This window comes from Ischnura elegans, chromosome 3, assembly GCF_921293095.1.
Source record: "Ischnura elegans chromosome 3, ioIscEleg1.1, whole genome shotgun sequence".
In the NCBI taxonomy this organism is placed as follows: Eukaryota; Metazoa; Arthropoda; class Insecta; order Odonata; family Coenagrionidae; genus Ischnura; species Ischnura elegans.
This window is the reverse complement of record NC_060248.1, coordinates 5975608-5993955: the sequence shown is the minus strand read 5'-3', so window position 1 is coordinate 5993955 and position 18348 is coordinate 5975608. Positions and strand designations below refer to the sequence as shown.

Below are 18348 nucleotides of genomic sequence, written 5' to 3'. Positions count from 1 at the left end.
CCTCGAACCCCGCGCTTCAGCTAGCTACCATCAAAATACATAGGGAATTCCCATAGGGCCATGTAGGGTTCTTGGGAATTCCTATGAACCGCCGTGAACCAAGTGGCGCGTGTCGCTAATCTTTTGTTCAATCCCATCAGTCTTTCTTGGCACGGCTAGCGATTGAGTGGTAAACAAGAAAAGTGTTGACTATTTTTGTTGTTTTGCGTAATTATTTTCTTTAATAAGGTCGGGAATGCTGCGTAAATTATTTGAAGCCTTCAATTATTGTATTCTTAACAAAGTAGTGGGCATGAGTGACAAATTTCGTGACTAAACATATATGTTTCGGAGTGAACTATCGATCGCGTTAACTAGTTGATTTCATTATTTGGAGAAGAAAAATGTTACTTTCAATCATTTTATATCACGTGAAATCTTATTTTGCATGAAGTCATTACTAGTGAGAAGAAAAACCCCGAAAACAGTGATTATTATTGATGTTGCGAGAGACTGTTGTAGTGACGGTACTAATTGATGCGTTGAAATCATTACCAATGCCAATGTATCCACTGCACAGAGATGGATGTCTTATTTTTGCAAGTGTTTATACATTTATGATTAACTTTACCGTGCATTATTAGCAACGATCTTTGTTGTGAAGTGATTGTGTGAAGAGAGTTTAGTGTTACATAGATGCAGACCGGAGAGAGGTGGATATATTATTGTGTTATAATGCAATGTAAGGTGTTTCATGATAGTTATTAATAAATTTTTTGCTCTTCCAATGAATAAATGTGTTCATGATATCATTCTGCTTTCATTTGTGTGTCTTTGGCCGTATATACGCATTTAATTTCAGTGCCGGTAGTTAAGTTGGTGTATTTGTTTTGAATTTTGAGAAAGTGTAGCCATGGATATTCCAGAAGCCCACGGAGGAAGTCATCACAAAAACAATAATATAATATGACTTTAATATTGGGAGAAGGAACTACGTTTAATAGGTTGTTTTTTCATAATGATGGTCAAGTTCTAATGAATCGCCCTCGCTTGCAATAGTGCAAGCTTGGCGGTTGGCATATAATACTTATTCATAAAACCATTTAAATATTAATTTAGCCGTCAAGAGAACGGCACGACAGTAGAGTTTTGTGTAAATATCGTTTGAAGCATATTGAGAGCCTAAAATGATTGCTTAGGCCAATCTGAGTGAAATGACGTAACTTTCAAACAGAATTTTCTCCACCTTCCCATTAACTTTGTTGAAGATATTCCCGAAATAATATACACTTATCGTATGTCATGTTATTGCGATATTCTCTCGCAGTGCAAGAAGGAACAATCTCTGCACAGAAACAGTTGGTCATCAAAATTTTTGCATCAAACAGGCAAAAGCATAAGGAGCGCTGAGTGTAAAGTTCTCGGGAATTAGAACGACAATGTGATAGCATTGGTTTAATGTGTTGGTAGTTTACTAACATTTTCTCTTCATTATATTTACATGGCCTACATGATTATCAATCGTGACATAAACTGCTGCATCGATCGAAACTATTGAATTGATATAAAAGCCGCTTAGCCAAATATAATTATTTCTACGTATTTCTATTATTATTCGTATTTCTATTATTATGAAAGCTGAAGGCACTCAGCATTTCGTAATTTACAAAGCACATTAATTTCAACTAGAAGAAAAAGTCAGCCGAGAACGACTACATTGATTTTCCCGCAGGTGACGAAATGAAACGAGCGATTTCATTGGTTCTAAGAGTAAAATCTGAGTTCGCACGAAATATTTCTCATACCCCATATCCGGTCTGAGAAAGCTACCAGAAATTCTCGGTCTGAGAAAGCTACTCCCTGTTAGAGAATAAGGTTGGTAGCCAATTCTGGTAGCTAGTTCGAAGCTACCACGACGGGAGCTTCGAGTTAGAGAATAGACCCCCAGAGGTACTGCTAATCAGAAAATGTAACCCTGTGGGCCATACTGCTGAAAAGTTTCAGTATATTTGATCACTATAAAGTTGTCACAGCTGTTAAATAAAAATATTTTTCTTTTGACTCTGGCTTATGATACTCAAGCTGTTTCAGAAATATTAACCTCCTCTCATTATTATTTTTACAGCATTTACTCCAATTAATGAACCACTTCTCACGGCCCTTACACATTAACCTTCATACTTGCACTACCACAGGAATTTGCCACAGACAAGCCACACATTACTATACTTAATGGGTGGGTGGCTATCAACTCACATTAGTAGTGACTACACTTTGGAAACATATCGCCCACTACTTAGTAAACTATCAATGAATAATTAGAGAAACCTCAAATGTTTTTCTCCGTTGAATCAGTGACGTTTGTATCGGTTGGGCTATAACCATTTTAACTCGCCTTCACTTTTAGTTCAATTGTGCAACCTTTCAACATCCCTCCCTTACCACTCTCACTCTCTAAAGTTTCACAGCATGATAATTTTGAGGGCATTGAGAGATAATTTGAAAGGGAAAAGGTCTGAAACTGTGTTAAATACCAAGTTCACTGTATGACACACAATGAATGGAATTCTCAACGAGGACAAGGGGTCTTGTAATGAAGGAAGAATGACCTTTAATTTATAATAGCAGGACTTTGTAACGAGCAAAGTTGCTTTTAACAATTATATTGAGTATTTTGGAATTCTGATCAGGGATATCCTGGCTTTATACACAGAGTTATTGTGTAGTTATGCAGTGTTATTTTGTAACTTAAAATGGATCCTCAGCAAAGGTCATAGCAATTGATTTAACAATAAAAAATGTAAATTAACAAAAAATTTACACATATTCATTCAATGAATTTTTTCCATCTTCAGATGTACGATAGTATTTGTTTTTTGTTTAAATTTCACAGCCTTGAATACACATTTGCAAATCATCAGCATTAAAAATTATTAACCCATTATTCCCCAGACTGTATGTAGCGGTTTTAACTTTGGTTTTTTCATATTTTCCAGTTTATATTGGCCTAATTAAGATATATTTTCATTAAAAAAAATTATTTTCAACATATTATATGATTTTCATAATGTTGCGTTTACGCAACGCAGGGAAAACCTTGGTAAAAAATTACAAAACAGGTTTTTAAAGCTTATGTGTTATCTTTTATTTTTTATCGTGATTTGCATACTCAACATCTTCGCCGGGAGTTATCAGTATTCCTTTGGTAAAATGCTTTATTCTGTCTTGACGAACATGCTGGAGTTTGTCATTTGTCCTAGGGCATCCCGCATGTGCGCACCAATTTTAATTCATCAGTTTTTATTTTGGAAACCTCTTTCTGCCCCAGTAAAATTCTTACGATCTCAGACCGGAAGTCTACCTAAGGAATTGCTTTATCCGCGACTAATGTGTAAAATCGTCACGCATTCACCATTGCTCTATCTAGCCCATTTATGAATAGAGCCCACGACCATTGCCCATAATCTGGATAAGGTAACATGCTATTGAATTATCGTGTACCCCTACACTTCCCTAAAGTAATCGCTGATGAAATTTGATTGCGGAATCAGATCACTCTTATTCAGCCTCCGTTTGTACCTTTCCGTCCTTACTATGGGATCAATATTCTCGTAAGTTGAAGCAAAGGTGTCCACAGAATTATCATACTATCGCACTAATAGAATATTTTATGACTTGTCAAAGAAATAGTGAAAATCCTCTAGGTTTTTTGTCAAATCCCTCGGAGACTTGAGTGTGGAATATCTGGTTCCATTTTCTTTATCTGTTCCCATCGCAAAAACACCATTGCTACTTACTACCATCATATAACAATTCAACAGATTTAGAGCAACCCTTTCTCCAAGTGGTAATGAACTATCTCTTCCTGGCTCGAAGCCTCCATTTGGCAAAAACTGATGGAGATAGTCTGTAGCTGAGGCTAGACACTACAATTTATAACCAAGTCTAATTTTTTCCCACGGATGAACATTTTAGCTGAGTGTCGCCCGAAATATGGAACCTTTTGCTCATCAATGCACAATTTATTTTAAATTAATCCAAAGTGAATGAAATTTTGGTTTAGACTTTTGAGAAAAGACCTGAATTTTGAAAATGTTTCCCTTTTGTCTAGTTGTCAAACATCGGAGAGGCGTGGATATTTTTTAATCTAATCAAATATATTCTACGTCATACAAAGTCTCAGAATTGGAACAGACATATCCTCTTTGTTTGTCCAGTACATATTAGTGCGTGGTAATGGTAATGTATTGTACCCCGACAATATTAGGATTCCAATGAGTTTTATTAAATCTGCCATACTCGGAGTAAACATATATTTATTTTTCTTCTCAGCGCACTTATTTGAACAGTTCGAAATAAATTCAAGTAATCCTTTACTGAGAAATAAGCGAAAGATCTCAATCTCAACACGTTTGAATTTATTTCAAAAGTCTCAGAAATGCCTGAAGGTAGCGAAATACCGCCGTCATTTATGACTATCTCCCCATCGTAGGTATTTCTTCGACAATGAGGTCACTAATTTCAGTGGAGATTATCAACGCATCGACCTCATCACTTTCTTCGCTAAGTTATTCCACTGTATCCAGTACTTTATCGGTGTGGTGTACCTCCTGAAAACACCCATATCTGAAATGCTAAGATAATGTAATTTTCATTGCAGTTCTCAAGTCTAGAAAACATTATGAACGACCTCTCTCGTAAATTATTATTCACTTCCCTTCTTCCAAAGTAAACTTCTGAGGCGTAGAAATAAGGCATAAAATTTTCATCACTATTCCAACTGGATGAAACCCCTGGATGAAGTTTCATACAACAAGCCGAGAAAATAATATTGTAGTATTATCAATACAATTACTAAAAGAGAGATAATAAAGGAATTTTGGAGGACTATTTCAGTAATATCAACCCATTTGAAGCTAATTGCTTAGCCTTACACCACCTAAGCGCTAAAACAAAAGATAGAATGTACTTAGTGCGATTGCTCTGAGCGAACTCCAAGGAGCGACTAGAGGAACACTCCACCTTCTGCCATAAACCTGTTTCAACCAATGCGTTTCTCAATCACTCATTCTATCGTCTTTAAAATTTAATGCATCGTAAGCTGAATGTAATGTCTACAAAGTTAGACTGCCATTCAACGTCTTGGGAATGACCTAGCCCTGTATCGGTTCCACATGGTGCGCAACGGTTTGAATCTACCAAGTAAAAACTCGTAAAGATGATCATCATGGAATTCCAAGTGCAATTAACTCATAACTTTGTTTATTCACAACCTGAGAGCAACAAAATGCTGCTAAACTACCATCAGAACACTACGTTGTCCAATTCAAAAGTCATATTGACGAGCTGCTTTTGCTTTTAGAAAAGCCCTGTGGTCGACCAGAGAATTCCCATCGTTGCGTAAACGCAACATTATTTACAACAACCAGATTTTTTCCGGCAACAATGAAAGTGAATGACACAAATAAACATGATGAATAACGAAACTTAGAACTAAGATAAAACATTACCGATAGTAAGATACCTCAAGAACTCTTAGAAAAAAATCCTTTACAATTTATGGTGATTCAATTCCTTGAAAAAGGCAAATTTTGAATTAAAAAAAATATAATTATATTAATGAAAATGTTAGTGAAAATGGCATAATAAGACCTAGAGATATTTCAAAAAGTCAGTAAATTGAAGAAAAAAAATTTCTGAAGTAAAGGTTTTTTCTGAAAATTACGATTCTATAATGTTGCGTTTACGCAACGCTGGGGATTAATGGGTTAAGTTGTCACTCACAATTATATTCCCTATGCATCTGTTTTCTTTTGCGTTCTGTGGTTAATCCTGTAGATTGTAATGAAGGATTCGCTCTAAATTTTCTTCGGCCAAAACTCTCCAAAAGATTCAACACAATTATTTTAATAAAACCAATTAATAAATAATATTATAACATAACCTGCTCTTAGTAGGGTAGACAGTAAATTTTTTCAAGCAGCCACTAACCATTAAATTATAACTGAAGCAATTGCTCTTGTTCTGCGTCAAAACAATACAACATCTCTGTGGTTCACGCAGAGGGGTGGGTGAGAAGGGGTGGGAGGTGGAGAGGAGAAGAGGGGGAACAATAAGGGAAGGGGGAGTTCAAACAACAACAAATAAGCCCACACAGAGCGGCACAAGCAATACCTTAACCTTGCAATCTCGCGCATTATCTCGCGGTTCTTGGCCTCCAGCTGTCCAATCAGCTCCCTCTGCGCACGGCTCGTGTCCAGTCCCAAGTTGGCCTCTGAGCCCACACGACCCTGCAGCAAAGAGCGCAAACACACACACAATGCCATATTATTGCAAATGGATCACATCTTCATGCTCACTTTATATCTGCTGCCACTAACATTTTATTCATCACACAACCACTTTCACTCTTTCATCTTCAGGTAAAATTTAAATTAAACACAAAAGGAGTAAGTGCATTCCGTTCATTGCTTCCTTAGGACGTTTCTGAAAGTGCCAAAAATCAAGCTACCTTCCTTGCGAGCTCTCTCCAAACACAAGGACAATACCTCTTCAATCAACACCCACTTCAAACAACAAAATTCGTAGTTGCTATTTTATCATATTTTGGTACTTCCAACTTTGCAATCAAAGGTTGACTGCATATCAAATGCTGACTAATAATTCACTGGATATAACTTAAGATAAGTCCTCCAATGTCCCTGAAGATTAGTCCCAAATATGGTACACCTAAGTCTCAAAATCGTTCGCATTTAGTTTTTCTTTTGTTTCTGCAGTATTTAACGAAGTTAAACAAGAAGAAAGTCATTATGGGGCACAATCTAGTTGAGTATCAACATATTTAAAGAAAGAAACAGGGGATTTCCAATTTTACATAAAATGTTCAAAGTTTCCGGTGTTTGGTAATAGATGGCTCTAGTAGTGGTTGCAGGTCAATTTCGACTTATCATCGGAAACGTCGTGAAACAAGCTTAGACATTGGGTAAACAAACCGCTTCATGACAATGGTGAGTTTGGGTTGGCATCAAATCCTTATTGTTGCATGAAAATGTCCGAGTTATTGACAAGTAACCATCACTTGTGGGAGGAATTGATTTTCTTCTTTAATTCGAATAAAACGGTGGTCAAAGCGCACCGAGGGCTCCAAAACTTTTTCAGAGATGCTGCTATAAGTTAAACAACGTGCCGTGATGGGTTTCGTCGCTCCAAACTCGGTAATTTCAACGTTGACGACCGTCCGCGTGAAGGAAGACCAAAAACCTTTAAAGACACTGAAATGGAGGCATTGCTCTGTGAAGATCCATGCCAAACTCAAGAAGAGCTTGATTCAGCATTAGGATTTACTCGCCTAGACATTTCCAAGCGGTTGCATGCGATAGGAATGATTCAGAAGTAAGGAACTTGGGTTTCTCATGATTTGAAGCCAAGGGACGTTGAGCGACGTTTTGTCACCTATGAAAAGCATCTCCATCGTCAAAAAAAGAAAGGTCTTCTTCATTGCATCATGATTAGTGAGGAATAATGGATTTATTACAGAAACTTAAAGAGAAGAAAGTGTTCGGGACTGCGTGATCATAGCTCTATATCGTCAGCTTGGCTGATATTCACGCTGCGAAGGTTACGCTGTGTGTTTAGTGGGACCAGGTCAGTATTATTTTCTATGAACTGTCGAAACCAAACAAAATCATTACTGGGGAATGGTATGGACTCCAATTGATGCAATTGAGCTGAGTACCGTGCGAAAAACGGCCACAATACGAGCAGAGGCACGACAAAGTGATTCTACAGCATGTCAACACCCGACCTCATGTTGCCAAACCCGTTAGAACCTACCTGGAAACACTCAAATGGGAAGTCCTAATCCACCCACTACATATATTCATCAGATATTGTGCTGTCCTATTATCACTTTTTCGTTTTGATGGACAGTCTGATCAGCAGTTTCACTCACATGAAAACCTCAAAAAATGGCTTGATTAGTGGATAGCCTCATGAGATGAACACCTTTTCCCGTAATGAAGAAGCACGAGCAATTTCCACAATTTTAAATTTATAGATACTACCGGTTTCGCTTACAGCATCATCAGGTACTGTAAGCATCATTAGATGCTGTAAGCGAAACCAGTAGTAGCAATAAATTTAAAATTGTGGAAATTGCTCCTGCTTCTTCATTATGTTCTGTTTCCACTCCATCTCGCCTGAAACCTCAGGTTATACCTTTTCCCTTAACAGCATTCAAGCTCTGCCAGAAAGATAGAAAAAAGTTGTAGCTCGCCATAGAAAATACTTTGATGATCTGGCCACACGGAAAAGACGCCCTGGACCTGTTCTTCGCCCACATGAATAGTCAGCATACGAGCATTAAATTTACCATGGAAAAAGAGACAAATGGCCAACTCCCGTTCCTCGTCATTCTAATCAAGAAAAAGGAAGATGGAAGCCTGGGACACAGCATATACAGGAAAGCGACTCACACGGACCTATATCTCAACAATCAGAGTCATCACCACCCGTCACAGAAGCAAGCTGTGTTGTCTACTCTATTGCACAGAGCGAAGAAGATTCCCGATAACGAGAGCATCCAGAATGAGATAAAGCACCTGAAGATGACGTTTCGGAAAAATGGCTATAGCAAACATCAGATTTCTGAGGCCCTAAAAAGGACCTTTAACAAGCCCATTGGCGGCATAAGGGAGCCGCAAGAAGAGCCGACCACGAAAGCCTTTCTTCCCTATGTATCCACAATATCCGGAAAGATGCAACGCATTCTAGGCAGATATAATATTAAGACAATTCATTTACCACCTCCAAAGCTCAGGGATCAACTGGTGAGAGTAAAGGATCCCCGCGGACTGAAGACACCAGGAGTCTACGAAATTCCATGCGAGTGCGGAAAGAAATACATTGGAGAGACCAGTCGGACTATTGAAACTAGAACGAAGGAACATCAGAGGTACTTACGGCTGGCCCAACCGGAAAAGTCTGCAGTGGCGGAGCATAGCATCAATGAAGACCATGCCATACAATGGAAGGAGACGAAACTGCTATGCCGAGCACATGGCTACTGGGACCGCCTTGTCAAGGAAGCCATTCAGATCCGCATCAACCGCAACAACTTCAGCAGGGACACTGGTTTCCAAATCAGCAATGCTTGGAGACCAATAATGAAGTCCATTATATACGACAAAAATGGCGGGAAAACCTCAATAAGCGTGAACCAATCAGGTTACACCTGAACTCGGAGGGAGTGTATATATACGGAAAATTTTTTGAAGAACGGCATTCGGAAGATCCCCTGAGGATGATCAGCAAGTCGCAGATCGAAACGTCAGTGGGAGACATGGACGACATCAACCGGTGGAAAACCCGAGAAACTTTTCTGCAACTGATACGCCGGGAAAACCTAAGATCATAAAGAACTTAGTTGCGCACCTAATACAATATTAATTCGACCAGTTTCGGTGATTTTATCCCCGTTCTTGTATTTTTTGATCGCCGGCGAGAATTGTTCGGGGTAGGGGATAACGTTGTCAGGTAAGAAAGGGAAACGCCCACGTCACATGTAAACAAAATACTTCCATGAAGAAAGGAGCCAGAAGGGACGACTCTCCACCCTCTCCTTCCATACCCTTCCCTACGGAGCAAATGGCCTCACCTGTCCGTCCCCTCCCCCAAATACCACCATTAAGACACATCAGATACTCTACTCCATCTGTTGCCTTTATATTAACACCATCCACACCATATGTATACTTGAGGGTAGCTGTGAGACCTACTCAAGAAAGGCACCTCCACGCTTTTGCTCAGATTAAGTTCCAGTCCCCACTCATGGCTCCACAACTGTTTCAATCCAATGATTGAATTTCAGTCAGACTGATCACTAATTTCGTGGCAATGGACAGCTTGGTCATTAGTATCATCGTTCCCTTTGGGTCCTTTTTGCACAGGGCCTAGGGTTGGCAGTGGGCATGTGAGCATTTATGGCTCTGGAGCAGGGGCATGGCTTGCCTGAGTTCCAACCTCGGCATCAACCCTAGTCTCTAGGGTGTTAGCTTTTTTTGGAATAGAGCTTTCTTGTGCCAATATTAGTTACTTTTTGAATCTTACCATGGATTCTGAAGTTTCATTTAATATATAAAACAGGACAATGTATAATTAATTTACATTTCGAAATGATGCGGGAATTCTAAAGATACAGAAATCGTACATTACTTATGATAAAAGGTGGAATGGTGTTCCTCATAGGTGTGGACTGATGAAATGGATTGTTGTCTTACCGGGGTGCGCGCCTCTGCTGCCAGCCTGGCAGCATACCGTGCAATGAGGCGGTGCTCATCGTCCACCTGGGAGGCAGAAGCTAGCGCCGCAGCCATGGATGTGGAAGAGTCGAGGGAAGCATAGCGACCAGGGCTCGAGCAACCAGGGCTGCAATGATAAATACACAAGCATCATTCCTAATCCTATGCTATTTCTGAGTTAAATTCCAGCAGCATGTACATGCATAGCATCTTCGTGAAAACAAAAGAACTGATGAGAGTATCGTAATTCACGTGTATTGAGGAAAGGTTGGGAAAGAGTCTTACGTGGAGCGAAGCACTTTACTGAGTGGAAATGTGGACACTTGAAGGAGGAAAAAAAAAGACCGGAGGCCATTGAGAGGTGAGTTTGGGAAGAGTAAAATAGGAGGCACTTCGAGAAGGTGAAGTGGACTGAGCGAAAATTTCTGGAAGGAGTGCGGAGGAGAGAGGGGAAGATTGGAAGGAGTGAGAACCGAGCAGAGGAAGAATCAGAGTAGGAGTGAGGAATGATGGGTAGGAATGGTGGGTGGTCACCACAACATGAAGGGAGACATTCGCAAGTTCCCTACCCCTGGATCGGAGGAAAGGAGAGGTGGACGAAGGCTATGACTCCTCCGACCCAGGAAAAATAATCACGTGTGTGTGTCCTATGCTGGCTAACCTCACTCGTCCAAATATCCTCGGAGCGAACGGAGGGGGGGGTTTGGGCAAAAGCTTATCCGGAAATTGGGACCAGCACATATAAAATGGCACACACCAAAGTCGTTGACAGACAATTCCAAGACCCGACGCCGTCCTCAGTCGGTCACCCATGTTTGACCGCTTGGGGGAGGCATCCCGGCGGCACTGGATTTGCCCCGGGAGCCCCGGTTTCCCCGATCGCCAAGTAGGCTCGGACGACGACGCACCCCTGAGCAAGGCACGTCGACTAAGAACAAGAAAAGTGTCTCGAAGCTGCTGGCTCTCGGGTCTTCTCAAATCACCGTTGCCTCATCAGCTAGAGGGGATTCTGCCTTAGGCATCATCCCAAGGATGGTAGCATCCCACCATCAGCCGCTCAACTGAGTATGTGAACCAAATGTCCAAACCTGCGGTTCCTCTCGTACCGAGCAGGATTACTATCGCAACAACCGGTCATCAGTAGGCTAAAACTAACCTGTCTCACGACGGTCTAAACCCAGCTCACATTCCCTATTAGTTGGTGAACAATCCAACACTTAGCGAATTCTGCTTCGCAATGATAGGAAGATAGTGAACACCGGAACATATCTTAGGGTAAGAGAGAGGGGGGGTGCAAGGAGCTTTAAGGTGAAAGACCACAAAAGATGGGAGGTGAACTCAACAGAGAAAAGAGACAGAAGGACATGGATGAGTGTGGTTGGTGAAGACAAAGATAATTTAAGTTACGCATGGTCACAGGAGCAAGTAAGTAAGTTCAGTTCATTTCGCATCATACATGGCAAAATTAAAATCATTTTTCAATGCCTGAAAGTTTTACAACTTTTACTACTTTTACTAACCAATTTTACTACTACTATTCAATACGTAATTCTGAATATATCACCTGCTTACGGGCCTAAAAAGGAAGTACACCCATGTCTCGTATAGCGCAAGGGATGCGTTCCTTGGGGTCTTTGCGCTATACGAATTTGCGTTATACGAGAGCGTTTTAACATTGGGAAGATAGGGATGCGTTCCTGGTAGCATGGGTCTTGGGTATTGAATTTCCTCTAAAACATCTATATTCCCATAAAAAGCCTTAGAAAACATTATTTCTTTAAATATTTATAGTTTAAAACATCTTTAAAGATAGTATTCACGCATTCAAAGACTTTTATTCACGTTAAAAAAAATTCTTACGGGCTTTCGAAATTCCGTCCTGTCGTGCGGGTGGGCTAACATCTGCTATCTCAGGGGATCGTAATGCGTTGCCGGCAGTTGATGATTTTTCAAACTAGTCTAAAAACAACTATTGTGTCACCCAGGCCCTTTTGTCGCTCATCGAAATGACAGGAAAATGCTACTTTAAATGCCATTTCATAGCTAGCGGAGTTTATGAATGATAAATCATTTTAATTTGAAGTCCTCTCATTAGCAGCTACGTGAAACAGTCTTTAAATGCCTGGAAACCTGACCCAGGTTTTCCTTCCCTGAAAATGAATGAACGAGAATGCATTCTTTTCCAAAAGAATATCGTCTCATCAACACTAAAAACTAGTTGAGGGGGAAAGGAGCCACTATCAATAACAGCTTGGAGTTCATCAGAAAATGTTGTGGTGGCTGCGCTATCAACACTTGCAGATTCACCTGATATCGCCGCACTGAAAATACCTGCTTGCCGTTTAAATTCTGGAATCAACCGGAGCTTTCACTTAATGTCTCGGAGCGATTACCACTCTCGTCTTTTCGTACTGATTCACCATGAACTTTCCGTATGTGTAGACCGCTTGGTTGAAGTTGGTGCGGCTGAGGTCACTGATATTTTAGCTTCGTCTTTATTCAGAATAAGGCATCGTGAGTTAAAACTTCCGCGCAATATCGCTTTGACGCTCTCCATTTTCAAAGCAATTGACCTCTCTCAAGTCCTCTTCTAGGTTAATGGTTTTTCTTGATAAATTCTTGATTTTTCTACACGCATTCCTATTTTTTGCCATATTCTCTTGGTTTTTACCCTGTATGGCTCTATCTAAATCACCTTCTTCTGCTGAACTGTATTCCTGAGACGCAGAAGGGCTATGACTGCGGGGAGGGAACGAAGCCATTGTGTTTAAGACTCTATAGCGGACCCTTTTATGTGTTGATGCTATTCATGCGCAACTCGGTCACCGCTCCATTTCTCCCCCGTGAATACCGATGACCTTGAAGGCTTTAGCGTAGACTCTCTACCTGGAAGTCAATCGCCCGGTAACCTACGACGGCAAAAATACGTCTCAAACCGTATTGCTGAAAAAGAAACTCATTTCCACTAGCCCCACGCTTAATTAACGATCTAAATTATTTATTATCATTCTGTTAAGGAGACGAGATAAATCTTCGGTAGGCCGGCTATCTAGACCCAATGACGAGTAATACTTTTGGCAATTGCGCAGCAATGAAATTCGATTAATATATTAACAAAAAAGAAGATTTGAGGCAAGAAATAATATTAATATGCGTAAATTGATAGAAATTTCGTGTGTACTTAGCGCAAGTTCACGTTTTATCACGAGAGCGTTTAAGATTTTTGATTAGGCTACACTGCGTTGCAATGTTTCCCCGAGGAACGAATTTGCGCTATATCGAAATTGCGCTAATCGAAATTGCGCTATACGAGACATGGGTGTATTCTTCTCAGTGTCACCAAAATCCTCTTTATTACAGTGCTATTCTGTTATTTCAAATTCTTTTTTAACGTAAAATTTTTGGCATGATGTCATTAAACATGCCGTCTTTCATAGGGAGATGATTGGAGGTAGCTGAGACGCACACCTCAAACTATTGTCTGTATTGGTGTAACCATCAAAGGGATGAGGAATGCTGACAGCTACGACTCTCTCTCTCTCAACCAACTCAGCCAATGCCAAATTGACACATTTTCACATCCTTAAGTAATGGCACCACTACGTTCTGGACGCCCAGATGATATTATTCTGGATCAGTGCCTAGCTCTGCAGTGGTCCTAACGCTTGGAAATGAGACGCAAAGTAGACAATAACTTCAAGGGGAGACTGCAAGTTTTCACTTTTTGCTACAATGCTGCCTTCCCTAGGTGAAATGCAACTGACATAAGCCTCCAAGCAATCCACCAGCCACGCCAAGGTCAAAACTTAGATGGGGCTCAGAGGAAGAGTAATTCAGAGGGAAATTTGGAGATTCTGAGAGTTGTGCTTTCTGGATTACTTCCATGGGAAAACTGAATCCTTGGAGAACTAGCACAAATATGAGCACTTACTATAAGTAGATTATTTCCCTTTGATTTTCCAGGTGGACCAAAAAAATCACTTTCTATCGCACTTGTTACATGTAGAGATGTGCGAATAGTATCCGCGAATAATCGAATACATCGAATATTAGAAAGTATTCGATATTCGAGGTTTCGAATAGTTATGCGAAAAGTACCGCCTCGAATATCTCGAATACTTTGAATTTCGCGTCATACACTGTCGCACGCACGTCGTTGGTAGTTGACTCGGAAAAATGTAGAGAACAGTAGTCATTTAGTGCTCGCAGCGCCGTTTTACGCAAGTTGACGAATTACATCAAATTCGTGGATTTTAGCGGTGAAAAGAGTTCGACGAGGGGAACCGAAAATGGTCGGGTGAAAAAATCCGAAAATCCCCGATTCCCCCCATCAGGAGAACCTCAGTGCCGTGGGATAGCAACCTTAGGGCATTTCCCATGATCCGCTATCCCCCTCCATTCAGCACTCGCCTCACCCACTCTGACGCTTTCCTCTTCTCCGAAATCAAACAAAAGGTCCCAGCTCGCGCAGGGATCGCATTACAAAGACCCCTGCTTCGAAAAAAATATCGAGTTACAAGAAAAATAAAAACGTGTTTCACGCCCTCCCCCTTTTTCTCACCCACTGACCTTTTTCTGGCTACCTGCTTCGAAGTTCCCCATTTCTGGAAGTCAACTGCTGTGTGAGTACCGTGGGATACTTACATTAGCGCATTTCCCGGTATCACTCTCCATTCAGCACTAGCCCACCCCTCTGAGGATTTCCTCTTCTTCGAAATAAAAAAAAGGTCACAGCTCGCCCAGGGATCATATTACGAAGACCTTAGCTTCGAAAAAATACCGGGTTACACGAGAACAATAGAAACGTGTTTCCGGCCCTCCCTTTTCTCCCCCACTGACCTTTTTTTCCTACCAGCTTCGAAGTTCTCCATTTCTGTGGAGGTCAACCGCTGCATGAGTCATCTATTAGCACAAAAGGTGTCTAAGAATGACTTTCGTCAATTGATGTTACACCTTTATTGAATTGAAATATTAGTAATGTGCGCGTAATTTCAAAAAGAATAAGACCAAACACGACGTATTTCTGAGTTTATTTAAGCATTTTACGCAAAGAAATAAATGTCAAAATACGACGGAGACTTAGCATCAAATTAAAATCATTAGAGATTAGTAAATCAAAATTACTCCCCAAAATCTTGTGTTGCCTGCTGCATAGGCAACCGAGTCAAACATTCTAGCATTCATCATTTAGTATTCGAGGTATTCGAAATTCGAGGTATTCGAATATTCGAGCAATGATTTAATATTCGAATTCGAGAAATCTGCTATTCGACCCATCTCTAATATTTACCATTGCAAGTTGAACGTAAGGTGGTGCCTGCAATCGATATCAGGATTATCCCTCGGCCCCGTTCTGCTAGCATTTTCACTCGATAGTCTTATCATATTACCTTTCTGTATTGGGTTACATTTGCAGAGGTGCAGTTGGCTAGGATGGAGTTCAATTGTCCCTTATTAAATCTTATCAGATTACTTTGATGACAAACGTTTGACGTACAAACGTTTGTCAAACGTACAAACGTTTTATGTGGTGACTTTAATGTGGACATACGCCGTTCTTCTAGTACTTCTGCTGCGTTCACTTCTTTAATAGGGTCTTTTAATTTACATTGTGCAAATACTGAACCAACCAGACTTAACTCCTGTCTGGACAACATCATTACTGGCCTCAATACAGATCAGTACTCTGTCCTAGTAACTGACCTTGGTTTATCTGATCATCTATCACTAAAATTTCAATTTTCAATCAAAAAGTGCAAACATAGTACTACTGGTAGAATTACCCATACCTTCAGCCGTCCAATTACCCCTGAAGGGATTTGTGAATTAATTTCACTCCTTGCAAATGTTTCTTGGCATTCACTGCTCACCTTTGCCAACGGTAACGATAACTTTGCCTGCTTCTTTGAAACTTTTTTGCTATTTTTCCAACAGTGCTTCCCCAAGAAACTCGTGAAAAAAACTAATAATTCCAAGCGATCCTTAAACTGGTTTACTCCTGAGCTCTCAGAAATAAGGTCGCAAGTAATTCAGCTGCGTCAAAAGTATATTCGTACAGGCAATGTTGAAGATAGAACTGTATGGCGACAGCATAAATTGTTTTACAATAACCAAATACTTCAGTCAAAACGTAGTTTTAACTCTGACCTTATAAGTAATGCATCCAACCGTAATAAGGCAGCCTGGCAGGTCATAAACAAGGAAATTGGTCATTCAGGAGGGTCCTCTGACTTACCTTTTACATCTGATGATATGAATAACTATTACATCAACTCAATAGCCGACCTCGTGTCAAATCTTGATCTGGGTCCAAACCTGGCCTTGCCTCTTCTCCATAATTCTCAAACAATCACATCCCCCTTCAAATGGAAGTGGGTTACAGAATATGAGATTCGTCAAATCATCAAAAATTTAAAATGTTCAAAGTGCACGGATGTTTATGGAATATCAGTAAATTTAATCAAACATCTGGCAAATACTATTGATGAACCGCTGGCTTTAATCCTGAACTCATGTTTTCAATCAGGCATATTTCCTAATGCTTTGAAAATTTCTAAAACAATACCTATTTATAAAAAAGGTGATAAAACCTTACCTTCTAACTATAGGCCAATCTCTATAATACCAGTTTTTGGAAAAATTTTCGAAAAGGCCATTAAGATTCGGGTATACGAACACTTTGAAGTTAACAACTTATTTTCTCCATCGCAATTTGGATTTCGCAAAGGCTTTTCCACCACCTCAGCTGTTAAGTCCGCCATTGATGAAATTCTAAATGCTTTTTCAAGTAAATCCTCCATTTCTCTAACTGCCTGCGACCTATCTAAAGCATTTGACTGCGTTTCTCATCCGATTCTTCTTCAAAAACTTCATTATTATGGTTTCAATAATCTTGAACTACAACTCTTCGAATCCTATCTCACCAATCGATCCCAGTGTGTTTTCATCAATAATAACCTTTCTTCACCCCAGAATTTAAATTATGGTGTTCCTCAAGGCTCAGTCCTTGGGCCTCTTCTATTCCTTATTATAATCAATGACTTACCCCGTAACGTCTCATGCAAGTCCATACTCTATGCAGACGACACTACTTTTATTCACAAGTCTAATCACCTGACTAATACAAGCACTACGACTAACTTGTTTTTTACTGAAGCCTCAAACTGGTTTTCTGCGAACGGTCTGGTTCTGAACAATGATAAAACCCAGTCACTCGTCTTCTCTTTGAGCACTTCTGATAATCCCCAGACCACCATTAAATTATTAGGATTTGAACTCGACCAAAAACTGACTTGGGAGCCACATACGGTAGGCACTCTTAGTAAATTGTCCAAGGCAGTTTATATGCTACGTAAACTTGTTTACTTGATACCTAAAGAGTACCTTACAAATATATACTTTGCTTTGTTTCATTGCCATATTAATTATGGTATTGAACTTTGGGGCCATTCACCATCTGCCAATAATTTATTTAAAATGCAAAAGAAGGCAGTAAGGATAATATCCTTTTCTCAACCAAGGGATCACTGCAAGCCTATCTTCTCCAAGCTTGGGATTATGACTCTGTACGGCTTGTATATATATAAATCCCTGTGCAATGTCAAAGATAATCTGGGCTCTTTGGAAAAAAGGTCTAATTTCCACAATCATTATACAAGGAATAGCGACACCCTAGATGTTCCCTATTGTAGGTTAAACAAAAACAGCAATTCATTTGATGTACTAAAAATTCGTTTTTTTAACAGATTGCCCCCAGAAGCTAAAGTTGTAAGTGTGACAAAGTTCAAAAAAGTTATTCATGACTGGCTATTGAAAAAAGCCTTTTACTCCATTAATGAATTTTTCGAAAGTGAAATTGTAATGTCCTTTCTTGATGCATAATCCAATCGATTTTGCCATATGTATTTTGTGTATTGATATTTCCTATGTGTATGACGAAGACTATTGCAAATTCTAATTTGTTTAATGTCCAATAAAACTATTATTATTATTATTATTATTATTATTCGAATTCGAGAAATCTGCTATTCGACCCATCTCTAGTTATATGCCATGCTTGTTATAGCAGACT

At 39.9% G+C, this 18348-nt stretch overlaps 1 protein-coding gene across 1 annotated transcript in view; it reads right to left on the bottom strand.

The window, feature by feature from the left end:
- The window catches only part of LOC124156658 (dystrobrevin beta), a 102075-nt gene that overhangs the window by 53520 nt on the left and 30207 nt on the right, over nucleotides 1-18348 (bottom strand). Inside the window, exons 9-10 of the mRNA XM_046531318.1 lie at nucleotides 10257-10404; nucleotides 6154-6269 (exon numbers count right to left, since the gene is read on the bottom strand). Of these exons, the coding sequence (XP_046387274.1) occupies nucleotides 6154-6269; nucleotides 10257-10404 (264 nt within the window). The remainder of the gene's footprint in view (nucleotides 1-6153; nucleotides 6270-10256; nucleotides 10405-18348) is intronic.